Source organism: Amblyomma mixtum, chromosome 2 (genome assembly GCF_055824585.1).
Source record: "Amblyomma mixtum isolate Tamu chromosome 2, ASM5582458v1, whole genome shotgun sequence".
Classification (NCBI taxonomy): Eukaryota; Metazoa; Arthropoda; class Arachnida; order Ixodida; family Ixodidae; genus Amblyomma; species Amblyomma mixtum.
Window position 1 is genome coordinate 257,928,294 of NC_143013.1, and position 27,756 is coordinate 257,956,049.

The 27,756-nt window shown below is 46.7% G+C and overlaps 3 protein-coding genes and 1 pseudogene across 3 annotated transcripts; all 4 read left to right on the forward strand.

Moving 5' to 3' along the window:
• The first annotated feature begins 691 nt into the window (after positions 1 to 691).
• BCAS2 (BCAS2 pre-mRNA processing factor) lies at positions 692 to 9,457 on the forward strand. The gene is made up of 6 exons (XM_089573636.1): positions 692 to 820; positions 996 to 1,088; positions 1,176 to 1,246; positions 1,702 to 1,914; positions 5,794 to 5,874; positions 9,139 to 9,457. Exons 1-6 carry the CDS (start codon positions 746 to 748, stop codon positions 9,392 to 9,394), a joined length of 789 nt encoding a protein of 262 aa, XP_089429762.1. The 5' UTR covers positions 692 to 745; the 3' UTR covers positions 9,395 to 9,457.
• A 2,757-nt stretch (positions 9,458 to 12,214) lies between these two features.
• On the forward strand, positions 12,215 to 13,849 carry LOC149363665 (uncharacterized; annotated as a pseudogene).
• Positions 13,850 to 19,106: 5,257 nt separating this feature from the next.
• LOC149363666 (uncharacterized) lies at positions 19,107 to 21,022 on the forward strand. Its single transcript, XM_089573642.1, has one exon. The coding sequence runs from the start codon at positions 19,682 to 19,684 to the stop codon at positions 20,318 to 20,320; it is 639 nt and encodes a 212-aa protein (XP_089429768.1). The 5' UTR covers positions 19,107 to 19,681; the 3' UTR covers positions 20,321 to 21,022.
• On the forward strand, positions 20,340 to 27,429 carry LOC149363667 (uncharacterized). Its single transcript, XM_089568584.1, has 5 exons — positions 20,340 to 20,344; positions 22,893 to 23,238; positions 23,382 to 23,489; positions 23,673 to 23,808; positions 24,515 to 27,429. Exons 1-5 carry the CDS (start codon positions 20,340 to 20,342, stop codon positions 24,550 to 24,552), a joined length of 633 nt encoding a protein of 210 aa, XP_089424710.1. The 3' UTR covers positions 24,553 to 27,429.
• The last annotated feature ends 327 nt before the right edge of the window (positions 27,430 to 27,756 follow it).

Sequence of the window (27,756 nt, forward strand, 5' to 3'; positions counted from 1 at the left end):
TGATGTGCTGCTTGTGGAAGCTGATGGAGAAGGTAATGCATAAAAGGCTCTCTAAATGCATAGAAAGAGAAGGGCTCTGGCCAGACGAAATGGTCGGGTACAGGCCGGGTCGGACAATTTGGATTGGATTGTAAAACATTTATTGCGTCGAGAGCAGGTTGCGGAAACACGTACTAGATGGCCGCTAGCCTATGGCTAGCGGCGACCTCGTTGGCCCGCTCGATTGCCCGCACTTGGATCTTGGGGTCCGAGCTGACCCACCGCTCGGGAGAAGGGAGCTGTATCAACTCCGCCGGAGGCGGATTATCTGCGCAATTCCACAGAATGTGGTCGTAGGTGGCCCTTTCAGCACATTTATGGCAGTTTGGATCGTACTGGCAAGGGTACATGAGGGCAAGCAGTGCCGGATTGAGAAGGGAGCGTGTTTGAAGACGGCGCCGAATTGTTGCACGGCTAGCGTTCAAATTTGCCGCCATTTTTTGTTAGTGCTGCCTCGAAGCGGCGTTGGCAGGAAATACGAGTCATCTGTTCTTTTTACATAGTGTTGAAAATAAACTAAAACATTTTGTTAATAAACTTTATTAAAAAACCTTGTAGGTTAGACTATTATTTTAAAATAAAGAGAGTTTTTGTAGCATATTTTTGTTTCGGCTCAAGGAGTGTTTTTGGCTTCGCTGAATCCATAGAGATCCTTCACGTCGCAAACTAGTCGAGTTTCTAGAACACACGCGAAACAGACAGCGACATGGCTGGCGAAGTTCTTGTTGACGCTTTGCCGTACATTGATCAAGGCTATGATGAGCCCGGAATTCGTGAAGCCGTAAGTTACTAGCCCTTGTCTTTAAGAATAAGCCAGCACTGTGCATTAACTTTACTTCAGCTCACTACGAGTTGTGCTTGTGTCTTACCGATAACGTCGTCATTGCGGATTGCCTCCGAGGCGCCGACGCCGATGTTTTGTTTGACATTAACGTAATTAAGTTTCTCCGTTTCAGGTCATGGCTATGGTTGAAGAAGAAACAAGGAGATACAGACCAACTAAGAACTACTTGGAACATTTGCCACAGCTTTCACTTCATCAGTTCGAGGTGAGAATGACGCCTTTGTTTCGGGTCTGCCCTACCGGTGTTGTGCATTGTATGAAGACTGATCGTGTATATGTCTTTTATTTGCAGTCGGAAATCATGAAGACAGAGTTCGAACGCCTTCAGTCAAGATTGCCTATGGAAATGATGAGCATGAAGCGGTGAGTTGCGTCGTCTGCATATCTTGTTTAATCCTAATTTCTACGCCCACCCTAAAGGCTACCGTGACGTTTAATTTCTAGCTTACTACGACCAGACCAAACTGAGGTCTGGTGAAAATCTTTCCCTGTCCAACCGGTTTAAGGAACAATTCCCAGTTTTTTGCAGTTAGTTACAGCCAAGGCCATATGAATTCCCATTTGGTTCGAACTGTAATCAACTAGGAATTGTTTCATAAGCCAGTTGAAATGTCAAATATTTTCATCAGGAGTCAGGTTTATTCGTTGCGATTTGGCAACACTTTTGATCTCTGTCGTCTTGATAACTTGTCATTTAAAAATGACCGCCGTGTTTGAAGCGAAATGGTGCCCTGTCTTGAGAATGACTAGACAGAAAACACTACTGTCGAGAATGTACTATTAACTTGCATTTCTTTTCTATTTACATTATTTATTAGGTACGAGCTTCCACAGCCTCCTGCTGGCAAAACAACGGATGTTGCCTCTTGGGCTGAATGTGTTGACAACTCATCAGCGCAGTTGGAACATCAGGCCACTCGTATCGCAAACCTAGAGCTCATGGCCCGATACGGCGCAGAGGCTTGGAAAGCCTATAATGCAGCACTCGTTCGTATGCTGCACCAACTCCAGCGGCAGCTGCAGGACTTGCGGTGAGCATAATTACTGATGCAGATAACATTTTAAGGAAACCAGAGAGTTTCGTAGTGCTCGTATGCTGGAGGTGTGGGACCTCAATCTCCAGTGTCGCCAGGTACCCAGCAGTTTCCTTTGGTTACAAGCGTTTACCTGTCCTGGTGCTCATCCTCTCTCGGGTGAAACACTTCAAAAATGGGTGTTTGACCCCACGTTGGGGAGACGAAAATATGTTGTGCCATGGCGCTCTTCAGCCAAGCTTCCCTTGCGCGATTAATGGAACGCTAAAGTGGAATATTAAGTCTAGCTGTATTGATAGGCTAGCGTCGTGTGATAGCAAATATGTAATTGTCACTGAAAACAGATCACTGATAAGTAAGAAAGTTGGGTGTAAAAACGCGCAAAAGTGAAATACACGCGGTGCCACCACTTGCGGACTCCTGCAACTGCTCATGGCCCAGTTCATTATCCGCCGGCCACAGTTTATCGCTTTCTTATACAGCGCTATCTTGATGGCAGTGGGCAAGTACCGCTGGAGAATGGTCCGTGTCTTATCGGCTGTTCACTTGTCAAAATTTTTTTTTAATGTGTGGTGCGAGAGGCTGTTATGCGGATGAGCAAGCAAGCGCTCTTATTCTTGAGTTTAACAACCACTGACGTGCACAAACACTGAACTGCCTGGGGCTTGATGCTAAAACAAGCCCAAAAACAAATCTCTTCACTTGCTCGCTGTGTGGTGTCCTTTGCTAAAAACAGCAACAAGAGCGCAGCCAGAGATGCATGGTACTACACTAATTAGTAATTAGTCAATTTCAAAGATCACACTGTCAGTGAGTTGTGCTAAAAAAGGAAGAAAACACTGCAGAAAAGTGCATCCCTCCTTTTTCTTGATGCAGAAATAGGCCTGTAATAAACTCTAACACATCTCTAACCAAAAACTTTAATTTGAAACCCAACGTTTCGGAGCCGGTTTGGTTCCTTCTTCAGGGGTGACTGGGGGCAGTAGCTAGCACCACAGTTATCAATAACCTCAGAGTCTGTAATATGCACACAGCTTACTGCTCACAGTTGTTGCGACAGTCGGGTCTCCTTCGAGATGTGGCCCAGTCGGACCGCAAGGTTTAAATACGGGGACCCAATTAGTAGTTTCACAACCATTATGATCAAAGAGCTCTGGGTTCGAAGGAGTGATGGTCATAGGTGTACCACAGCCTCCTCCCCTTAAAGGGGATTGGCTGTCCAACATACATGGCCCTTGTGGCAAGGCCCGCCTGTATTGCATGACCGTAGATGGTGCATTCTCAGCACCACGACTTCCTGGCTATTAGCTCATCCATGCCTGAACAGCACTCGCATTGGCCTGCCGATGAACGAGGGAATTTTCAGTTAAAGCGGGCAGCAGCAACAGTATTTAACCCACCAAATTAACTGCATGCAGGCTCCTATTGTTTGAAAGGAATGGATTCATTGGCGCTTTGCTGCAAAGAGAAAATAATGTCTCATACATTTTGGTTCTCAACATAAAGCCACGATCAAGAGAAACTAAATCCTTTTTAGAGGAACACAGCTACTCTATCCAGTATTTGTTTTGGTAAAAATTGCTTGTGTGATTCTTTGTGGCTGTGTCCGTGCTTGTTGGACAGCAAAAGGCTCACTTATTGTGCAGAAAATTATGTTCAGGAAGAGAAAATTTCTTGGCCGACAATTGAAACTGCTGTCAATATGGAAAGAACTCCATGATCACCATTTGGAAGTGAACGGCGGTGTCGACTGACCTCCGAGACGTCACCGCAGTTCACTTGTGAAAATATCCACTGGCAGCCACACCTGTATGTCGTTATTTGCTCTTTACTGGCTTATGAAAACTCCGTTTTCAGTGAAAGTTGTCGTTTTTGTCATTAGAGCATGGTAATCTATTGATACAAGCCAACTTCAGTTTGTCCTCAGTGTCTCTAAGATTCGTTTTGTAGTGAAGTTCCACCTTTCTTGAAGCTGAATGACTGTGGATGCCACATTCATAATAAGGGAGTAATTACTCATTCACATCCACCCGAGCGCAGCCATACGGCTACAAAGGAAAGCTATACAGCTTTCTGAGAAGCTTCGTAGTTAAAGAAAAATTAGTCCTGGTCCGGGGTTCGAACCCGGGACCACCGCTTCACCAGTGCAGTCGCTCTACCAATTGAGCTAACTGGGACAGCAAGCTTATGTTAAGATGAGAGCGAATTGATCAATAACTCGAAGTGGAAACAGTGTTGACCAAATGTTTAGGGGAAACCCCCAAGGTGGAGTAGATTTGTAATAAGGGAGTAATTACTCATTGGCATCCACCTTGGGGGTTTCCCGTAAACATTTGGTCAACAATGCCACATTCATCTATTGATGTTCACAACTTGTCAATTAGACGGTTATCTAGTGGTGCTGAAATGTGAGCACCGTTGAGCGAGTGCCCTCTGGGGTCATGCAGTCGAGGTGTGATTGGCCAACAGGGATCTTGGAGTAGGCACAGTCATGATGTTGAGTGGGGCAGGTTTGGTTGTCTACAATTGTCATTTCTTCTCTCCAGCTGAAGGGTGAGAAGTCTGGAATAACTTTCTGTGGTGTAAGCAGGGTTAGCATCGTACCATGGCATTACCGAGTGCTTCCTTGTTGTTCCGGCCGGCCAGGGATGGGACACCCTGGAAAAGCTACCTTGTGTGTTCAGTGATCCTGGTGGATTTGGCCGATGGGGGCTGTGTAGCTGGCAGTTCCGTAGGGAGTGGGGGGCATGTGGGCGCAACTCGACCATTGTTATCACACAAAGCCTAGCACCATTGCCTTATCAAGTATCGTTGGCCAATGGGCATTGCTTTTGACTCGCAATAAATAAGTTTGACAGTGGTCAGCGCTAATGATCAACCAGCAGCCTGCAGTGTTCAGGTGGTGCTTTGTTTGTTCCACCGTGCTTCTGAAAACTGCTGCTCTCAGTCGTGTGGGTCTCAACGAACTCTACACCATTCTAAACATTGAGGGGCACATACCTTGCCTGGGGGCTCTCGATGTTGCTTGTGCACACCAAGTTTGGCTTCGCCAGAGCGTGTAGAAAGCTCATGCATGTGCAAAACCCGTTTAGGAAGTGTGTACTCGGGTGTTTACAGAAAGAACTTGTAGTTTTTTTCTGCGAGTGTGCTACACCTAGCTGTGGTTTGTTTCAGGCAAACTGAGCGTTCATTATATTACGAATAGGATGTTTTCTTATGCCAGCTAACAAATGCTGTGAAAATTGTTTTTCAAAACAGTTAATTTGGTGGCATCTCACCTCCGTCATTCTCTTGCAAACAAATATTGCTACCAATAAAATTACCATTTTTTTTCCTCTGAATTTCTACCATGATTTGCATCTTTGAAACTGAATTATTTCATGATCCTTTAGGTATTTACTTCATGAATCCTCATATTTTGATGTTACCCTTTCGAACCATTGTGACTTTGGGTGCGAAATTTTATACATGCCTTAAAAAAAAAACGTCGTTGTTCTGTGTTACAAAACTAATGAATTGGCTCCCTGCCTGAATATAATATTTTTGTAACTTATTTTGAATTGAAGCAATGAGTGGTGTCTAAAAGGGATAGGTGTAGGCAGCAGCATGGTGGAAGCACTGTGTGTGCACCTGAAACACTGTATGCTTCGTCCTCTCGCAGGGTTTCGCGTTACAGGGGCGAACTTCACTGCAGGTTGCCTGGGCTGAGCTCTGTGCTTGTAATTTTGCTTTCCATTATCCAACCAGAATAGAGTCTGTTATCTTTGATTGCTGTTTTCTTTGGCGTGCATTGATGTGGCTGCTTTTGTTTCAGGAAATGCCATCATCGTTAGTGTGGTGTCATGTTTTTCCTCATTTTGCTTGTGTGTCTTTCAGAAAGGAAATTCAGGAAGTGAACTGGCAGCGCAAGACAACCCAGACAGAGGCTGGCGAGAAGCTAAAGCACCTGGAGGCGAGGTAAATAACTTTGATTGAGGAAAAAGAAGTTCCTCATCACCTAAATGAAAGTTGGGAGGGGTGCGAAACTCTCCGGTTCATATTCTCATTGTAGGGTTTCGATCTGTCATGAATGTTCACCAGTCAGCGTGCCTGTGGCTATAGCAGGTGTGCACATGTATGTTGGCAAAATACCATATAATCTCATGTCAGGGCCGCACCCGTTTATGGGTCGCACCCATGTATGGGCGGCACCCCCTGTTTTGGACTAGATGGTTGAGAAAAAGAATATATAGTTATACATTATTTTTTTAATTGGTGTATGGGCCACACCTTCAACATTCACTCCCGCCGCGGTGGCTGAGCGGTTATGGTGCTCGGCTGCTGGCCCGAAAGACGCGGGTTCGATCCCGGCCGCGGCGGCTGAATTTCTTTGGAGGAGAAATTCTAGAGGCCCGTGTACTGTGCGATGTCGGTGCACGTTAAAGAACCCCAGGTGGTCGAAATATCCGGAGCCCTCCACTACGGCGTCTCTCATAGCCTTAGTCGCTTTGGGAAGTTAAACCCCATAAACCAAACCAAACCATCAACATTCACACCCAAATTTTTTAAAAAGTACGCCCTTTACTCGAGTCTGTATGGTAGGTGCATCAGTTGGTGTGGGCAGGCTCGAGCGCACTGACTGGATTGTTAGCAGTGAGTGGCAGTGACTATTGCTTTGTCAATCATAGGCACAATTGCCTAGGAAGTTTTGTGACAGATAATGCAAAAAATGTATATGAAGAGTTTGTGAGATTATTGCGTATCGCACGGGAAGTTTTGCATCTCATTATGCACGATATAAATTTTGAATCTAATACAGGAGTGTCCTGTCATGCTTGCTCGGCTGTTTAATTTTTTTTTTTTTCTGCTAATATGCTATGGAGTGTTCAAGAGAAGTTTTTTTGTAAGTGCGTGGGCAGTTAATAGGCCATGCTAGCTTGTTTTAATGGGTAGACTGTGGAGACTTTTACTACTGGTTTGGTTTTGGTTTATAGGGTTTAACATCCCAAAGCAACTGAGGCTATGAGAGACGCCGTAGTGAAGGGCTCCGGAAATTTCGACCACCTGAGGTTCGTTAATGTGCACTGACATCGCACAGTACACGGGCCTCTATAATTTCGCCTCAATCGAAATTCGACTGCCGCAGTCGAGATTAAACCCGTGTCTTTCGTGTCAGTAGTCGAGCACCGTAACCAGTGAGCCATCGCATCGGACACTTTTACTATTAAAGGGACACTGAGAATAACTTAATCTAATTATAGTCCTCATTAAAACGTGATTCTCTTGACTCTTTCTGGGTACGTTAACATTTGCCTGTCAGCAAGAAACCTATTTATAGCGAAGAAAAATGGGCTTAAATATCCTTTCACCAGTTGATTCGAAATCATGGTGTCCACACTGAGAAGGGCTGATTGGTGCCATTTTAAAGTGAGTGTTGGTGTAGCATAGCATCTGGGACTTGCGTGAAAAATTCAGTGTCGGCATACACAGTGTACTTGCAAAATTAGCTGGTGATATTGACACCTGCATTTCATTTTTTGGTCTTTTCTAGCTTATGAAAGCTCCATTTTTGGTAAAATCATCTTTTAGTGATTAGAGTGCTGTAGTCTTTTGTTGCAGGACCCGCCGCGGTGGCTCAGTGGTTATGGTGCTCGGCTGCTGGCCCGAAAGACGCGGGTTCGATCCCGGCCACGGCGGCTGAATTTCTTTAGAGGAGAAATTCTAGAGGCCCGTGTACTGTGCGATGTCAGTGCACATTAAAGAACCCCAGGTGGTCGAAATTTCCGGAGCCCTCCACTACGGCGTCTCTCATAGCCTTAGTCGCTTTGAGACGTTAAACCCCATAAACCAAACCAAACCATCTTTTGTTGCAGGCCAACTTCACTTTGTCTTCAGTCTCCCTATTAAAGTTTTAACACTTTTGTGTACTTTTCTGTCCTGAACAATGATATTTGGATTGTTTCGGTCATAGTAAAAGAGAACATAAGTTTGCGAGCTGCAACTTTTAAGTGTCATTTTCAATAATCCTTGAACTGTGACCCATCAGCGATACCTGCTGCAGCAGCTCAGCTGTTTGGGCACTCGGCTGCTGAGGCCAAGGACGCGTGTTCAGTTTTGGTCGTGATAGTCTTGTTTCAGTGGAGGCAAAGCACAAGATGCCCATGTACTCGGTGGTATCGGTGCGTGTTAAAGAACGCCAGGTGGTTGAAATTCGGAGTCATCCACTATGGCGTCTTTCAAAGCTCATGTGCTCCATTGTGATGTTGAACCCCACTTACTACTGCACACAAGGTATTCAACACATGAGAAGCTTTAAGTCTGCAGTTTTAAAGGAGTCGTTAGAAATTTCACATGAGAAACCGTTTAGAGTGCAGTGTGCTGCAAAATGTGGGGTTTTAAGGGGGGATGAGGGGATCTAAGGTGACTTTTCTATTTTTCAACTTAGAGTGATGAAATTTGGCAGACTGTCTTAAAACAGCATCAAACAATCAGATATAAAGTTTCACAATGACAGCTTTAGTAGTTTCCCTTTTATCATTGTTTATATGTTGTCCCCATGTTGCTTGCTTGTGGAAAGCCTAGCATGACAAAAGGACAGGCTACAGGTCTATAAACGCTTTTAATATTTTAAGAAGTGTGGTGTAAATCAAGACTCTCTTAGTTTTTTTTTAAATTTCTCTGCTCTTTTTTATAAAGGACACAATATGCACCTTCTTCTATGTTTAGAATGTATCATGCTCTCATTAACATGTAATAAAAATATGCGAGCCTAAATGGTAAATCTGAGACCATCTTGACATAGGCCACATTTCAGTGATCACAACAAAACAAACGGGATAAAAATCCATGCACCCAGTGCTTTGCTATGCTTTCCACGAACAAGGTATTAAGCTCAAAACAAAGTTTCGAGAAAACAAGCCTGAAAAGTTCTAAGCTAGCACACACTGTCTATGTGTAGATGCCAACAAACATATTTATTTGCACAGTGCTTAAAGTTTATTTTTGGGCAAAATATTTCAGTAGAACATAGAAACAGTGTTGGAGATGCCAAAAAGTGTACTTTTCAAAAATCAACTTTTTTCGTGATTTTTGCAATCTGATCCCCACATCCCCCCTTAAATGAGTCTTCAAAAATGTCAGTTGTCTCATTAAGGTACCTGCAACGGCATGTTTTCTGCATCATTTAAACCACTGTGCACAGTGTACAATCATGACAAAAGCACAATATTTTGTGTCTTTCAGCTGGGTCAGTTTGGTGAGTAAAAACTTCGAAATCGAACGTGCTTGTGTGGAGCTGGAGAAAGAGATAGCGGTCTTGGAATCCGACTACGACTTGAAGAGGAAAGCACTTCAGAACCAGCAGGCACAAGAACAGAGTGAGGCTGCCCGCACGCAAGATCGTAAGGATAAAGAACAGCCTGAAGAGGAGCGGATGGACGATGCTGACCAACAGCAAGTGAATGGAGAGACGCAGCAAGATGTAGCAGATGTTGACTGAATTGATTTTATTGCTTCCCTGGCATCAGACTCTGTAATAAACACATCTCTTCACAATGTGTCATCGAGTGTGCCCTGTTTATGTCGCCAACTTTTAATGGACGATTTAGTTTTCCTGGCATGCCATTTCAAAGCTACCAATGCACTTTCCGACTTGTTACGATGTTAGTTATATCGTCCAAGAAGTAAACATTCAGAGTTGAAATAATCTTTTTGTTATCTATGTAGCAGTGAATTTTGGTGTAGAGCTGAAGAATGCAATGCACAACTTTTCTGAGCATGGAAATATTTGATATCCAGATGGTCTCGCAAAGAACCTTTGTTTTGTCATTTCTTTTTTTTTTTTGCCTTTGAGATAATTATTTCTTATTGATAGAGGTGGCTGTGTGCCTTTGGAGGATGTCGAATAGTCTGGTTTTAGTTTTGACAATGAAGACCTCAAAAACCAACCCAAAACATCAACTGTCGTAGTATTTGAAGTTTTGCTGTTATCTTCACTGAATCTTTGTAGTGTAAAATTTCCTTGTGAACTATAATACTGTATTTACTGTTTAAATGTCTGTCATTCAGAAGACAAGGGAAGAAAAATGAGGGGCTCATTAAGGCTTGCTTCATATCTGTATCATTCAGACGAACATTATGTTAATAGTTGTCTTTGTACTTCCTGGCATTTTCCAGTAAAGATGTGGAGAAAAAATTACCTTTGTAACACTTCCATGGAGCAGCTCCTTTCTTTTATCAGACAGGAAAGGATTTTTATAGCTCGAAGTATTAGAAGCATTGGTCGGCGGTTGCACTACAGTTTTGAGGTGCTTTATCCAAGCAAGTTTTTATTGCGAAAGCAATACTGCTCGAGGTTTCCGCTCTTGGCCGTCGTCCCGGAGAATCCACCATTGACCTTTAGCGTGACCTACGAGGGGGTACCCAAAAGAAACCGGAATAATTTTTTGAATCGGCAAAGCTTCTGTGGTACCGCGTTTTGCCGCTAGGAGCGCATAGAACGAACATTTCAGAGTCAGTAAGGCGAGTGCCGTCGCTGAAGGAGGTCAGATTAGTTTAGGCAGAGTTTTAGAGTGACGACTGTTTTGTGTGAGCGTCGTTTTTGCAATGGCTGATGTTCGTGAACAGCGTGCGCCGGTGAAATTCTGATTTTTTTCTCGGAAAAAGTGGAACGGAAACTCTTGAAATATTCAGAAAGACGTTCAAGGACGATGCTATGGGGACAACTTAAGTGTTCCTGAATTAAATCCTGAACAAAGCAACAGTCATGCCAATCGAAAACTTCAAATTCACCTCGCCTCAAGAAAGCTCGTCAGGTGAAACCAAACCTCGAAACAATGCTGATTTGTTTTTTCGACGTGAGAGGAGTCGTCCATTCAGAATTTGTTCCGCAGGGTCAGACAGTTAACCAGGCTTTCTGCTTGGATGTTTTGAAAAGATTGGGCAACAGTGTTCGGTGGAAGCGGCCTGATTTGTGGCAGACGGGTGACTGGTTTTTCCACCATGGCAATGCCCCTACTCACACAGCCCTGTCTCTACGACAAATTCGGACCAAAAATGGCATGACCTCTGTTCCTCAACCCTCATACTCACCCGACCTTGCCACGTGGTACTTTCTTTGTTTAGAAGAATGAAAAGACAGGTGAATGAAAAGCGTTTCGCTGATGTTGCTGGGGTGAAGAAAAAAACGACGTAGGGACTGTCAAGCATCACAAAAGTTGAATTTAAACAATGTTTTGAAAAATGGAATGAAAGATTCGACAAACGTATTATTGTAAGTGGAGAGTGCTTTGAAGGATATTAAAGGTCTGTGCTTAAAATGTGAACAAATAAGTTCAAACAAAAATAAGTCCGGTTTCTTTTGGGTACCCCCTCGTATACTCCGTTTCATACATAGCAGTCAACGCAGCAAAGGCTGCGGCGCCTGTTTTCGCTCCTCATCCGCATTCTAATGTAGTGCGTCGAAAGTGAAAAGAGTAATGAACTTAAAAATTAAAGTAAATGTTGGTCAATATTGTAGTATAATAATGAAAGTGTTTTATTTTCCAAAAAGATTGCTTTTTCTTTTATGTTCTTCAAAACAGAGTGCCTTAGTTTTCTGGCTTTTTTTTGGCTCCTCCTGTATCAGGTTTTCGCCCCTAGGCCAGCCGGTGATGTCATGTGCTTTCGTCTTTCGGTTTTTGAGTCTGCGAAAATGGATCGCTATCTCCTACTCGCTTATTTTCTTCGCCCACTGCAGCTTCAAAAACATCTGCTTGCCTATTCTCCAAGCCGAAGTCTCCGAAAATTTCGAAAGACTGCAAGAAGGTGATTGTCAACGTATACTCTAGCGTAAGGAAGCACTTCCCGGAGAAGACTGCGCGTGAAGTTCTCGAAACTGTGGGCGAGATGACCGGGGTGAGCCCTCGGACAGTTGCGAGGTTCAAGAAAGAAGGTCTCTCTACTGGAATAAGATCACCGCAAAAACGACCTAGCAAGGTGACAATATCTAGCTCTCGCAGTGTTAAATATGACAGCTTTGCACTCAACGCCATCCGACTCAAGTTACATCGTATGTATGCCGTACACTACACTGCCTTTTTCCTTCGAAACAAGTAAACAGCGCTGTGTTTTTCAAAGTGGGTATTAGAGTTTGACAGTTTCGAGTTTCTACCTAATGAATCTTTTAAGAAAAATGAAAAAATAAACAAAAAAACCAGCCAAACCGGGAGTCAAACCTTGACCCCTATAAAATGAACAGACAGGCGCGCGCTTCGTACCACTCGGCCACGACGCGAGGCGGACGGATACATTTCGCTTGTTTTTTGCAGCGAACTACTTTCGTACCTTAGGCAGCGTTGACTGCTATGTATGAAACGGAGTATATGTGTGACGTCATACCAGCTGTTGAAAAGCGGCCCCCCAACTCGGCTCAGCGTCCGCTTCGGCGGATGCGTTTGTTGCTGCGACGCGCGTCTTTTCTTCCCTTTTTCTCTTTCTTCTGATACTTTCCTCTACCTGCACGTGGCAGCGGTGGTGGCTCGGCTTGAGCCAGTTGGCAGACCCATGCAATTTCCTTTTCATCCTTCTCTCAGTCACAACAGCGGCTCGTCGCAGTCGTCCCAGCGAATCCTCCACGATATGTCGGATGATGTGTATAACGGGAAGCTGCAACGATGTGCTGCAGCTAAGAAGCGGCGGCGTGCGGAAGAAACGGATGAAGAGCGAGAACAACGTTTAGCTAAACGGCGTGCATATTATGCAGACAGGCGAATGCGTTCAACATCTCTTGATCTGGGTGCATCTACAAGTTCAGCGTCAAGTATCATGGATGCTCTCAATGCTGACGAGACTGGCGACACCTGATCGTTCGACAGCAAGCCTTATGGATGCTTTAAATGGCGACGAAACTGCATCTACACGTTCGATGAGCAGTATGGAACTCTACAACTTGAACAGAAGACAATGACGTGCTGAAGAAACGCCTGAACAGAGAGAGCAACGCCTTGCCAAGGAAAGAGAGCGAGATGCTGCTAGGAAAGCGAAGCATATAACGAGTCGAGGAGAAAGCGCCAAGCGGAAGAATCACCCGAAGCGAAAGCTCAACGATTGAAGAAGCGACGAGAGAAATCTCTTGCCAAGGCTGGTGTGGTTCAACCGGAGGGGGACATTGCACTTCAACGACGTGAAGAGCATGCGCGAGAAGAGTCAAGGAGTGTGAGCCCGCAACTCGTGAATTTCACAAACGCTTTACAAACAATCCCTTTGGCTGTGTGTGAACGGTTGGGGCATAAGGACAAACTTACACCGCGGTAAGCGAACTTATGTAGCTACTTTGAGGAGGGCTTACCCAGAGTGGGATGAGCAAACGTTAGCGACTTGCTTTTGCAATCCACTAGGCTTAACCAAGCTAAGCCTCTGCCAATTTTTATTGCGAAAGCAATACTATAGTGTACTAAGTATTAGTAAGAAACTCTATAATGCCATCTGCCGCAACATGTGCCGCAAAACCGGGCGCGCAGCGCGCCGGCGGCAGTGTTGCCGTTTTAGCGGATTTCCTGCTAAATTTAGCGATTTTTCGGCGTCCTCAGCGGGAAAAATTTGCATTTAGCGGTTGGCGGATTTTTCAGCGGATTCTAAATCTTTATTTGGCGGGTCTCATTGTTTTGGTGGATTACAGGTTTTTTCAGTGTATTTTTAGAGGATCTGAACAAAATATAAACTTCTGTCGTAAGTCTAGGTATAAAAGATGCCTGCCGGTTATGTAGGAGTGATTTCAAACAGCGGCAGCCATTTGCACGAGGCTGCTCTAGGCTGTCAAATGATCCCATGCATTGCTCCGCGCGTAGGTCCTGCGATGCGTGCGGCGATAGATCACAGCTGTAGAGAAGGCTGCCGGAGACAGTAGAGTTCTGGACTACGGACCCAGCCGCGATCTCCGAAATATGTCAGTGTATATAATAAAGGTTTGCAATCGTAATTGGTCAAAGTGGTTTAAGGAACAATTTCCCAGTTGATTCCAGATGGATACCACTTGGATGCAAATGGAATTCAGCTGGGAGCCAACTGGAATCAACTGGGAAATTGTTCCTTAAACCACTTTGACCAGTTACGATTTTCGCCTGGCCCCGACGCTGGTTGGTGTAACGGACACGTGTCGTGTTCGTGTTCGTGTAGTGTCGTGTTACAGCGTCCCGCTCGGCTCGCCCAGAACGCCGGCGCGCGTCCCGCTCGGCTTGCCCAGAACGCCGGCACGCGTCCCGCTCGGCTCGCCCAGAACGCCGGCGCGCGTCCCACTCGGCTGGCCCAGAACGCCGGCAAGCGCGTCCCTCCGGTACAGCGCTCTTGCTGGTGCCTATAAAAGCTGTGCCTTCAATAAACAGTGGTTCATTCTTGCACTGACCATGCTGCTGTAAGCGTCGTCCCTCCGGCTGGTTACATGGTGTCAGAAGTGGCCCTTTGAGGCCTATGGAAATCGACCCTGCGTCCGGCGTGCTATGGACCTGCTGAAGACACCAGAGCCATTGCGGCTGACTGGTAACGTAACAGAAAATTGGAAGCGTTTTAAGCAGAAATTCGAGTTATTTCTGCAGGCGACGGAGACTAAGGACCAGCCCAGATCGGATGCATCCAAGGCGGCACTCCTGTTGAGCATCGCTGGCGACGACGCTTTGGACGTCTTCAACAACTTCCAGTTTGGCGACAATGAAGACAAGACGAACTACAGCACCTTGGTGAGCAAGTTTGATGCTTATTGTGCCGAAGTTAGCAATGAAGTGCATGAAAGATACGTATTCCGTTCAAGAAAGCAAGCGGAGGGAGAACCTTTTGAAAAATTTGTTCGTGACTTGAAAAAGCAAGCGGCACAGTGCAACTTTGGCACGCTGCAAGAATCGATGATAAGGGACCAGATTGTATTTGGCACGTGTAATCCTCGACTACGTGAGAAGATGCTGCGGGACAACCAGCTGACGTTGAAAAAAGCAGAGGAAATGTGCAGAGCAGCAGAGACGCTAGCACAGCGGAATGAAGTTTGGCACAGAGGGGACGACAGTGTCGACGCGATTTCGAGGCGCGCGGCTCCCTCGAAAGAGGGGAAAGAAGCAAAAAAACAGTTTCGTTGTCGTAAGTGCAACCGCTGGCACAAACCTAAGCAATGCCCAGCTTTTGGAAAGAAGTGTCGTTTGTGTCACAAGCTGAACCATTTCGCAAATTGCTGCGCGTCAGCCGGGGTCAGTGAAGTGCGAGAACAGCAAGACGCGGACTTTGACATCCTAGAAGTCACCACGGCAAAGCGCGAGAGGGATTGGATGGTCAAGGCTCAAGTTCGTAACTGTGCGATCCGTTTTAAAGTGGACACCGGATCGCAAGCAAGCTTGTTTCCTATGTCGATTTACCAAAAACTGCGGGGAGCAGAAGAACTGAAGCCGACTAATTCGATCCTGCGGGCGTATAACGGAGGCATCATAACGTGTTTTGGAACGTGTACGCTTGAAGTCCGTCTTGGGAACACTTCTGCCACAGTGAAGTTCTTTGTGGTGAAAAATGGGCGTCAAGCCATACTTGGGCTAGAAGCGAGTGAAGCTCTGGGGCTAGTCCAGCGTAGGGTATGTGCCGTAGACAAGACCGCAACTGATGACCTTCTGAAAAATTTCGGGCACATATTCCAGGGCCTCGGGTGTTTGCAGCAGGCGTACAGTATGGTCTTGTCACCTGAAGCGATACCAGTAGTGCAACCAGCGCGACGAGTTCCGGTGGCGCTAGAAGAACCCCTTAAAAAAGAACTTGACCGAATGGTACGTGCTGGCATCATTGTGAGGGTGAACGAACCTACCGACTGGGTCAGCCCCCTAGTTTTGGCAAAGAAGAAAGATGGCACGCTAAGGGTGTGTATGGATCCCAGGGCTATAAACAAGTACATAAAGAGGCAGCATTTCCCGCTTCCTAGGCGAGAAGATTTGGAAGCCCGTTTAACAAATGCCCAGTACTTCAGCTGCCTTGATGCGAATTCGGGCTATCATCAGATACCGCTTGATGAGCGGACTTCGAGGATATGCACTTTTTCTTCGCCGTTCGGGAGATACCGTTTTCTCCGGCTGCCCTTTGGCATTTCTTCCGCACCAGAGGTATTTCAACAGAGTATGAGCCAAGTCTTTGATGGCCTACCCGGCGTACTGGTATATATTGACGATATTTTAGTATGGGGTTCCAGTAGACAAGAACACGATGAGCGGTTGATAGCAGCGCTAAAAGCCGCCGAGAAAGCCGGCTTGACTTTCAACATCCAGAAGTGCAAGTTTAGGGTGAAAGAAGTCAGATTCCTTGGCGATATCATAGGCCGAACGGGCATATCGCCTGACCCCAAGCTGATCAAAAACTTGGTGAATATACCAACACCAACGTCCAAGAGTGACGTTCAGCGAATGCTGGGTGTACTTAATTACTTTGGTAAATTTGTCCCACGACTGTCCGAGCGAACAACGCTTCTACGTGAGCTTATCAAAACGCGCTCAGAATTTCAATGGACGGAAAACCATGCGCAGGAGTGGAAAAAACTAACACAAATCCTGACCACCGCCCCCCTTCTCGCAATCTTTGATCCGCAGCGAAAAACCAAGATTACCTGTGACGCATCAAAAGACGGCGTTGGTGCAGCATTACTGCAAGACTACAGTGGTGAGTGGAGGCCCGTAGCATACGCATCTCGTGTTTTAACGCAAGCCGAGAAGAATTATGCCCAAATTGAGAAAGAAGCACTTGGGATATGTTTTGGCTGCGAAAGGTTTCACGAGTTCGTGTACGGTAGAAACGTGCTTATCGAAACGGACCACAAACCGCTGGTAGCGATAGCACGAAAAGAAATTGCTGACATGCCACCTCGAGTGCAACGATTCTTTTTGCGTTTGCTAAAGTACGACTTTGTCTTGCAGTACATTCCAGGGAAACATCTCGTTCTCGCTGACATGTTGTCACGGTCAACAAAGGATCAGGTCGAAGCAAAAGGTGGCACAACACACGACGTTGAGGTTCACGCCGTCCAGTCCTTGGGCTACATGGTCACCTCCGAAACGCTGCGGTCGCTACAGCTGGAAACTGCACGGGACTGCTACCTCCAGACTGTGATAGCATGCTTGGTGGACGGGCAGCCAGTGACAGGTGAACTCAAGCCATTTTCGCACGAACTCTCTGTCGTTAATGGAGTAGTGCTGAAAGGCACTAAAGTCGTCATACCGAAAAGTATGCGACGAACCATGTTGGAAAGAATTCATGCGGGCCACCTTGGGATGCAAAAATGTAAGGAGAGGGCTCGGAAACTTATTTTTTGGCCTGGTCTGAATGGCGACATCACTGCCCGTGTGGAAAGCTGTGCAACGTGCAGAAAATACGCGTACAGGCAGCCAGAAGAACCCTTGCTAATGCGACCCGTTCCAAAATGTGCTTGGTACAGGGTTGGAGTAGATATCTTTTCCTATGCGGGCAAGTCGTACGTGGTTGCGTATGATGCATTTTCAAATTTTCCCGAGGTCGCCACGCTCGACAACACAACTGCGGAAACCACGATCGCAGCCCTTAGCGCCATGTTCGCCCGGTATGGTATACCAGTGGAAGTATGCACGGATAACGGACCCCAGTTCTCGAGCCATGAATTTGCCACGTTTGCCAGAGCATATGACTTTCATCATATAACATCGAGCCCCCGTTATCCGCAGTCGAACGGCTTGGCGGAAAAAGGAGTGCAGATCGTGAAGAGGATCCTGAAAAAGACCCTCGACGCCCGGGAGGACTTCTGGCTTGGTCTTCTTGCATATCGCTCTACACCGCTGGAAGATGGGCATTCTCCGGGTGAGCTTCTTCAGCGAAGGCGACTTCGTTCTAACCTTCCCGACTTCGGCAGGGTGACTCGTACTACAGTAAGGAAACGCCACCAAGCCAGGGCTGGACAGCCTTTGGCAGCACTACACAGAGGCTCAACGGTGCGACTTCAGGATGCTGCTGGTTGGTCGCGTAAAGCGAAGGTCGTTGCTGAAAGCGCTCCAAGATCCTACTTGGTACAAACCAAACATCAACGTATGCTGCGGCGGAACCGCCGGCATCTGCTTAGGACGGCGGAGCAGTACACCAGTGAAAGCGACGACGACACTTGTTCGGGTTCTCAGCCCCGTACACAGCAACCTACGACACCAGCTGAATCAGGTGCACAATCCTCTAGAGTGGCCTCTGCTACAAACGGTGAGGAATCTTCTCGACCAGCAAGTGGATACAATTCTCCGTCGAGCATCCCATCGTCGCCCACCGGGAGAAGATCAACTCGGACCTCCCGGCCCCCACAGAGGCTACGCTATGACGAACATTTTAATCAAGTGCCCTAACTGTGACTGTTATATTGAAGTGTCTCATTTTGTTCTTTCCCGAGGGAGGATGTAACGGACACGTGTCGTGTTCGTGTTCGTGTAGTGTCGTGTTACAGCGTCCCGCTCGGCTCGCCCAGAACGCCGGCGCGCGTCCCGCTCGGCTTGCCCAGAACGCCGGCACGCGTCCCGCTCGGCTCGCCCAGAACGCCGGCGCGCGTCCCACTCGGCTGGCCCAGAACGCCGGCAAGCGCGTCCCTCCGGTACAGCGCTCTTGCTGGTGCCTATAAAAGCTGTGCCTTCAATAAACAGTGGTTCATTCTTGCACTGACCATGCTGCTGTAAGCGTCGTCCCTCCGGCTGGTTACAGTTGGTACCTCGGTTACTTGAGACACGTACCCTCCCAGCAAACTAAAAACCTCTCAGAGACGTCTAGCTAGACGTCTCTAAGAGGTTTTTGGTTTTCTGGGCTGCTTCGCCGCATGGTAAAAGCGCGTCTTGTCCTGGCGTAATGATCCTCAAACACTTTGCACTTTTAGGACTCCCACTCTGTTTTTGCTCCTTCTCTTTCTTCTGGCTGCCATGTGTTCGATGCAGAACTTGCGTTGTCTCTGTTGCTTGGCCGAAGTCCTAGTTTCGTTGCCCGGTGCGCATGCGTGTGTGGGATATCATGCCGAAAACGCCGAAAGTGAAACACGCTCAAAAGTTTAAGCAATTTACTGCGCACTACGCTCAACAACAGCAGAATTGCCTCACGGCCTACTTATGCAAGTTTTCCTTGCATGAGAACTCTTCAACTCTCAACTTTCAACTATCGTTGAAAGCCACGAATCAGGGCATTGCCATGAGTTAGGGGTAAGGGGGGAGGGGTCTGGTTTCGGTGTCAGAACACCACGCGAAAATTTCTGACCATTGCGTCCTCCCTTGCTTTCGGATTTCTTTTCGCTCACCCCTCGTTCTGGCTAGGCCTCCGGCACAAACAGTAGTACTGTGTAGTGCGAGCTGCCCTGGACGCTGGCAGTGAATGATGCGCTCAAAATAGTGCAAATGAATGCTCGAAGAAACCGTTCTTCTCAATCAGCCTCAGCTATATGCTACAATTTGCCAGATTTTCGCCTCGGGGCTGCTTGTAATGCGCGCGCGAGCAGACGTTACTTCCGACGGTGCTGGTTTCGTTTTTGCTTCACGTGTTTTGCTCAAGGCTGTGACACTGAATCATTACATTTCCTTCCATTTGTAAACCATGCAGAAAGTATAGCGCAAGTATTCTCACATCCAGCACCGCGGTACATATTAGTGGTTATTTTGGTGGTTTTCTAAAATTTTTTGCGGTTTTTTAGCGAATTTTGACCCTGTTTTGGCGGAATACTTGGCAGTAGAGGTGGAAACACTGGTCGGCGGCCAGATACAGATGTTATGGTGGATACCATAGAGTTTCCAACCATAGAGTTTCTTACTATATGGTTTATACAGACGTTGCAATGCCGTCTACCGCGAGAGCCGCTCGGCAGAATGCAAAGAGGAAGCAACAGCGAGCTACAGAGACCGCAGAAGAGCGTGAACAAAGACTTTCTAAGCGCCGTGCCCAGTATGCAGCTCGGCGACAACGTACTACAGCCTCTGTGGAAGAAGCTATGGAAGAGCGTCCTGACTTTATCAGTACGCTAAACGCCATGGATAGCGATACTGCAATGAGTAGCGTATCTCTCTCCAGTGCAGAACGCCGGAACGCGACTAAACGGCAGAGACGTGCCCAAGAAACTCCGGAACAGCGACAGCAGCGGCTCGATAAGGAACGCGCATATCGGGCCAGGGAAAAGGAAAAGCGAAGAAAACGACGTGCACAAGAAACTGCTGAACAGCGAGAAGAACGTCTGATGAAGAAAAGAGAGAAGTCTTTGATCGATACTGGCCTGATGCAAGCTAATGGTGATGTTGAACAAGAACGCCGAGAAGAGTATCAACGACGACTGTCTGAGTTTGAGTCAGCCACGAGGGAATTCCACAGACGTTTCACGAATAACCCGTTTGGCTACACATGTTCCGTATGGGGCCAATTGTCGCACCAGGATACACTTACTCCGGTAAGAACCAGGTAACACCTTTAATTAAAACACCATGCCGTATCCAGATTGAAGCACTGTGTAACCGATGCATCACCACAAGTCTAACCACAAGCACCACCACCAGCTACACTACCACCTTAACCATGGCGTAGCTACGGATATTGCTTTCGCAATTACCGGGCTTAAGCCACAGCCATTTTTTTGTTGCATTTCAAATTTTTAAAAACATTGTCTTTTCATGCTATGAGCTTATCAGTATGATTACATGGAAGGGGGGCAAGGGGGTTGGTTGCCCCCCCACCCCCCCTTCCCTGGAATTGCGGATATTATTTATGCCCTAGTAGTTAACAACTACAAACCTACCGCCTCCCCCATCCCCGCGGACATCGGGTGCCCTCCCCCCCCCTGGAAAAAATTCTGCGGACGCCCTTGTATATTTACCATAATTTGCATCGCAGTTTGTATTAGACCATTGCCTCATGATTAGACAAGTAAAATTTCACATTGCTGACCATGGTCTCAGAAATGCACATTATAAAATTTCATTCATTTAGCTTCATTTTATTGTGCTGCATGCTACCGTAACAATTTTTGAACGCGCTACTGCATCTAAACCGCGGTTTCCGCGCTGGTGTCCAACACGATTTAATTCAAAGTAGTCATGTATGCAGAACCGAAAACTGGGCGAGTTGGTAAACGTTCAACATTATGTACAGCGCGAAAAACTAAGACAGGGGAAGAAACACGCAAACAAACAAGCGCTGACTATCAACTAAAATTTTATTAGGAAACTCGTGGTTATAAAGGCTTCAACCCAGCACGCGCAGGCGCACAAAGCATGAAACAACAAAAACAGCAAAACAAACCACACGTGCGCATTAGCCTCATTGCACTGCCGCAGTACTATCAATTAAGCAAACAAGGGAAGGGGAATGAGGGGCTCGTTATAAATATGAGAGAAGCCAACAGCCACAGAAACCAAGGGGCACAGGGGATCTTTTTTTTTTTTAATTTATTTATTTTGTGGTGTTGATCAATTTAGAATATTAGTGAATATGTTATCGCTTAAAGCTAATTGATTAGAAAAACAGAAGAAAAAACAACCACATGCCGCCGGTGGGATCCGAACCCACGACCTCCGAGTACTATCAAGATATTCCAGTTCTACCTGGTGTAACGCCACCGAAGGTTTTGCAACGCATGGAATGCGCGATGTGGCGATCAGATACGCCTCTACTATTTCCCGGCACTTCTGATCCCTGTGCCTGAAGACAACGTCAGCACGCCCCAAGTCAGGGGTACACACGCTGTCATTTTCCTTGCAGCAGTCACGGCAGTGCAGAGCGAGATTAGAAGCGGCAGACGTCCCCAGCGACCTCTCGTGCTCTCTCAGGCGGACGTTGAGGCACCTTCCAGTCTGCCCATAATAAATTTTCCCACATGATACGGGTATTCTGTACACAACGCCCATGTTGCACGGCACGTATCTGTTGGCGTGTCTGACAGCGCATGCTCCTGCAATGGGCCTCGACTCGTCCATTCTTCTAAGTTTCCTTAGAGTTTCCTAATAAAATTTCAGTTGATAGTCAGCGCTTGTTTGTTTGTGTGTTTCTTCCCCTGTCTTAGTTTTTCGCGCTGTACATAATGTTGTTAGTCATGTATGTATGTAGTACGTAGTACACGTTCCCGGACGTTATGGTAAGTTTTGTGTAGCAACCGCTGGTGCACTGATAACTGATACGAAAAAAGAAAGAACAAAGTGTTCGCGAAACTGGAAGTAAAGTAGTCCACGCTTGCCGACACCACAAGGGGGCCATCATGGAGGAAGAAATGAGTTGCACGGTATGAAAATTTGTGAAATTGGTTTTTTTCTTTGTTAGGAAAGGAAATGGCGCAGTATCTGTCAAACATCTCGGTGGACACCTGAACCGCGCCGTAAGGGAAGGGATAAAAGAAGAAAGAGTTACCGCAGAGGAGTCACCTGGGGTACACCTGGGGATCTTCAACGCGCACTGACATCGCACAGCACACGGGCGCCTTTCGCGTTTCGCCTCCATCGAAACGCAGCCGCTGCGGTCCTGTTCAAACCCATGTACTCCGACTCAGTAGACGAGCGCCTTAACCACTGAGCCGCCGCGGCAGTTACACGGTATGCGCCATATGTTGTTTGGATCATCATCATCATCAAGGCTGTGTTGTGCAGCCGTACAGCTTATCGAGCGCGAGTACTTTCGTTCCTTGATGTGCTCTGTATTTTTTGTGCGGAGCAGAATAGGATATTCAAGTTAATATGACTTCCGGGTGAAGTTTGACGACGCTGTTTGCTACATTCAGCCTCAATGTGCGCCTCTCACAGCCGTGGTACTCAGACCTACTGCCTTATCCGATCAGTCCGATCTCCTCGATGTAGACAGCGGCGAAAACGGTTCAGCCCCGCAGCTCCAACAAAGGTTGAGACACCGCTGGCATCGACTCCTTTAGCATCACTGACTCCTCTGGTCTTGGTTGCTAGTTTGTTCGATGGGACGGCGGTCCCCGAGCCCGAAGCGGGCGGCGACACGCGTCGACACTGCAGCTACTGCAGTTAATGCAAAAAATTTACAAGACTATGCGATGTCCTGGGCTGTCCTAACAGCCGAGCGGAGTCTCGGGACGGCAGTGCTGCTGCTGCTAGGGCATTGTATCACAAAGTTCCGGCAGATGAGCCCCGGCGGACAGCTTGGCTGAGTGCTGTGCCCCTGCGAAAAGCGAAAGGCAGGATATTTCAGTACGCACAAGTGTGCTCGCTCCACTTTCATCCTGGCGACTACGTGACAAATCCATCCTTGTCCGAGTCGTTCGGCATTTCCTGGAAGCGTCGCAAGTTATCCCGCGATGCCGTGCCGTCCATACTGCCGGCAATAGGGACGAGTGAGCCACAGCTGTCTCTGCAGCAAGAAAGCAGCAGTCCTGTGAGTGCTGTACTGCTATTTCTTCGGCTATAAAGAACAGACCAACGGCGTGGATCCGACTGGCGCTGCTGGTCTTTTTTCCACTGCTCGTGTATCAATCTCATTCGTGAAACTTATGATGTGAATTTTGTTTGCTCTCGTAGGACGTGGCTCCTTCGGCTGTACAAGACAGCGCCTGTTCAGTCCAGGAAAACGTTGACGAAACAGATGAAGCCGCTATATCTATTGCAAGCCTTGTAGAGGTGTGCATGGTATGTACTAGGTGCTGTGTCATTAATCAAACTTCTCATGATGCAAAGTATACTGCGCGAGCATTACCAGGCATTGCCATTCGGTGGTTGCTTCTGCCAAGTCGTGCATTCTGCGTTTAAAAATCGTGCTTAACGAAAATGAAGCGGAACTGGAATATCACAAGGTTTTGTTACCTCCTACAGGTGCCCACAACTGCTGTGCAAAGCTTTGGAACACAGACAGAGGTTGATGTTCCACGTGAGGCTGCAGTACAGACATCCGTTCTTAGCCTCCGGCGTGATGTATCAGTGCAAGTCTCTCTTCGTGGCCGGAGCGCGGGTAAGCTCGGGTGGTTATAACAGCAAAATGACGTTATTAGATACAAGCTGGGTTTTTGCTATGTATGCTTATTATTTTATGTTTACATTGTTACAGATGTAGAGTGGACAGCTGTGAGGTTAATGCACCGAGCAGAACACCTTTACTGTACAAAGCATACTCCACCATTTTTAAATGGAACCCGGAGGTTCCATTTAAGAATGACCTAAAAATTGAATGAATGAAGAGCGAATGGTTAAGGCGGGTGATGTGGGATAAATGCATGCAAGTGCCCACACGTTTTAGTTTGCAGTCCATTACATGCATACTCACAGGCTGAAGTAAATCGTATACTAGCAAAGTTATAATTGGTTGTGGGTGTGTAATATCACTGTAGTCTAGTCTATTCTTCACTAGCAATATGAACTACCACACCGCATAATGGCATTTGCTAATCATGTACAGTCAGGCCGGAATGAAACGCGAACACGCATATGTCATACATTTCTGCTTTGCAGCGAGATATTCCTTTACAACCTATTTTCGATTATGCATTTCAGTAGGCCCTTTACCCAGACACATGAATCAGGCTAGTTGTACACTTCAGCTGAAAGTAGGCAGGTAAAATATTTTGTTTTCTTGACATGCTCTGTTCGCATTTCATTCCGGCCTGACAGTGTCTTTTGTGTGGCTCTGGTAATCTTTCTTAATCATTTTTATATTTCAGGAGCACAGGCAAACCTTTTGCTGAAGGACACAAGTTAGACTGTGCGAGCTGCTGTTCAAGAGGTGCAACTCACATCAACACCTGTCAAGCCCATGCCCTTCATATTCAGGAGGAGTGTAGCTATATTTGGTGCCACCTTATGTCTTGCCTGCACATTGACGAAGTAATGACTGTACCCTTATGTGTGCTCCAAATGACTCATGTTGGGCTCTGGATGATTGGTAAGTACAGTAAGCTGTCCAAAAGGAAGACATTGTCCAAAAGGAAGACATGGCTGCGCTTGGGTGGATGCCAATGAGTAATTACTCCCTTATTACAAATCGACTCCACCTTGGGGGATTCCCCTAAACATTTGACCAACACTCTTCCCACTTCGAGTTACTGATCAATTCGCTCTCGCCCTACCATACGCTTGCCGTCCCGGTTAGCTCAATTGGTAGAGCGACTGCTCCGGTGTGGCGGTGGTTCCGGGTTCGAACCCCGGACCAGGACGAATTTTTCTTTAACTACGAAGTTTCTGAGAAAGCTGTATAGCTTTCCTTTGTAGCCGTATGGCTGCGCTTGGGTGGATGCCAATGAGTAATTACTCCCTTATTACAAATCGACTCCACCTTGGGGATTCCCCTAAACATTTGACCAAGACATTGTTTTAGACACCTATGCGGGTTCAGCTGTTGTCTGGCTAAAAAGACAGCTGTTTAACCTGTGTGCCTGTCGCAGATGTTCCTCTATGGCTGCTTGTGATAATGCCAGTAGGTGTGACGTCCAGACAGCTCTACTAAAGGCAAGGACAAGTTCCCAAGAAGCTTTCAAAACAATAATGGTAGCACGTGGTACTGTTGACACACTGTGGGCAGTTTGTTCATCTTTGTTTACGCTATTGATCGGTGTATGTCACCTCGCATAAAGGAGCAGTTCAACAGGGTGCGCCATTGTGTCATTACGTTTTTGGCTCGACAAAGAGCATTATATTTGCAGGGATAGCATTGTTAAAGGATACACTGAGAACAGCAGCTGCCGCCTTGTCTTCGTGCCTACCTCATGTTGCTGCTCAAAGTACACCTGATGTCTCTTCTGCTCCTGCCATGTGAAGCAAGTTGGCTGTGGGGAAAGCATATCTACATGAACTGGATGCTCCAATGGTCACTTGGGTACCTGATCAAGCTAGCCATTCTGGTTTGAAGGAAGCCAAAACTCATCAGTGCATCTGCCCTGGTTTTTGTGATGTCATCTCTTGAAAAACTCTCAGGTTGGTGTAGACGATGAAAATTAAAGCCATTGGGTTTTAAAGCAATAGTGTTAAAGGGACAGTGAAAAGAGCTCTACTAATATTTTTTTTAAAGCAACATCCGATAGTTCGGCATTTCATGGCTTTGTTGCCACTTGGCCGGCAGCGAAAGATGCATTTATTTCTAAGAAATTTGGATTCGAAGTTGAAAAAGCTTTTCCCGCCGCTCTGAGTCAAAGTTCGGATTCCCTTATGATGACACAGGACTAAGTGACGTGAAACATGACGTGCACATGACATAATGCAGACTCCATGATTACTAGTGGCCTGCAGTGCGTCCTAGCAGCAGCCGAAAAAAAGGCAACCGCCGGCCGCACGTTGAAGGCATCTATCGGTTATGGCGGCCGTCGCTACCGTCGCTTCGTTTACGTTTGCACCAATGTTTTGCCAGCGTTACGATGGATGTTGTTCTCGAAGTCGTCAACAAAGTTCTCGCAAATAGACACCTCTAGCATACCTTGCACCTTGTAACCGTTAGAGGAATACCGGGAGCCTGCCTACTGCCGGTGAGCAGGCGGTGATTGGTCCCATTGCTGCAGGCGCGCGCGTAGCTGCCGGGTACGTGGCGCCATCTGGCGACGTCAAGGAAATTTGCGCATGCATGGCTGCGCCTCAGTGATTCGTGGCTTCTCGCGTCCTAGTGTTGCTAGAACCATTGGTTCTAGCAACACTGTTTTGTCCTATGACGTCATCACGCTCGTACTTGCGAGTTTGGCCTGTGGCGGCGATACCTGTATTTTGGTTCTTGCTCTTTTCTACATTACAAGAGCTTTGTTGTCAGTATGAGTGGCGTTTTTGTAATCAGGATCTGCTATTCTGTAGATACAAGCCAACTTCAATTCCTCCTCAGTGTCCCTTTAAGGGTTCCATTCAGCAGAAAACCCAGCGTCAGCAGCTGTGGCAGCGTGAGCAGGAACTCCTCAGAGAAGTAGGTGGCGTACCTGCCACATCAGTCATGGAACCTCATGACATCACAACCTGCCCGCGGAATTATGAGTGAACTGCCCACTGTGGTAGGTGGCAGTTAATGATTGGTCATGAGAGGTTGCTAGGGAAGAGCAACCTGGGTCTCACAAGTCTTACAGGTAGCTGTATTTTTAACAGCCTCCATTTAAAGTAGAGAATAACTTATTTCACATTTGGCATTTGTTCGTTAACGCTATCACATCATACCTTTAAAGCAGAGCTTAAGTGAGCTTAGGTTTTTATTATCTGAAGGTGCACATCTCCCTGCTGTCAACATAGCAGATAACCTGCCATTTTTCGCTTACCTAAATCTCTGTTTATAACAATCATGAATAAGGAAAGTGAACTGTTTAAAGTTACGCAGCCACGCTGGTGTGTTCAGTGTTCTTGAAACTAGTTTTTGTAACTGATATTGAGGAAATATAAATTCAGCTGGGTCTTTCTGGGCCTTTCAAATTCAGGTGCAATATAAGTGAGCTACGGGTCCTATTCAGTAGAAAAGGAAATGGAAAGAGGTGCTCGTTATGACATAAATGACGGAAGTCACCGAAACCAAGGAGTATGAATAAACTGGCTTATTATACTTTAGTCAAGGAGAAAAGACAAAATTTTAACTGCAGCAAAATGTATGATGATATGAGAAGAAACCCCCCCCCCCCCCCCCGAAAAAAAAATGCTGACATCTCTAGCCAACATTTACATGGAACAGTGTAGGGACAAGCGCTAACCTGATGTGGTTATGACACAGATTTTCTGGCATGTTTTCATGTGTCTAAGTCACCACCATTTGTTGAAGCCGTAGGGCCACTTTACAGGGTATTAGGTAAAGGTATATTGGAAGCATTTATGGGTGCTGCATAGTGATGACAAATAGGACAAGCAGCAAGGTTAGGTTGTGGATATGGTGACCAACATAGTGAGGGGCAGAAGCTGTAGTGCCCAAGGTGACCGCACAGTCTTTTGAGCACCTCTGCCTGGCTGTCTGTCG

Bases quoted from the DNA above. Each gene is read 5' to 3' on its own strand.
- LOC149363666 (XM_089573642.1), top strand. From the start codon at position 19,682: ATGGTTTATACAGACGTTGCAATGCCGTCTACCGCGAGAGCCGCTCGG.
- LOC149363667 (XM_089568584.1), top strand. The intron at 23,239-23,381 runs GTGAGTGCTGTA...TTGCTCTCGTAG, and splicing joins AGCAAGAAAGCAGCAGTCCT to GACGTGGCTCCTTCGGCTGT. The intron at 23,809-24,514 runs GTAAGCTCGGGT...TTTATATTTCAG, and splicing joins TCTTCGTGGCCGGAGCGCGG to GAGCACAGGCAAACCTTTTG.
- BCAS2 (XM_089573636.1), top strand. From the start codon at position 746: ATGGCTGGCGAAGTTCTTGTTGACGCTTTGCCGTACATTGATCAAGGC. The intron at 1,089-1,175 runs GTGAGAATGACG...TTTTATTTGCAG, and splicing joins TTTCACTTCATCAGTTCGAG to TCGGAAATCATGAAGACAGA. The intron at 1,247-1,701 runs GTGAGTTGCGTC...ATTATTTATTAG, and splicing joins GAAATGATGAGCATGAAGCG to GTACGAGCTTCCACAGCCTC.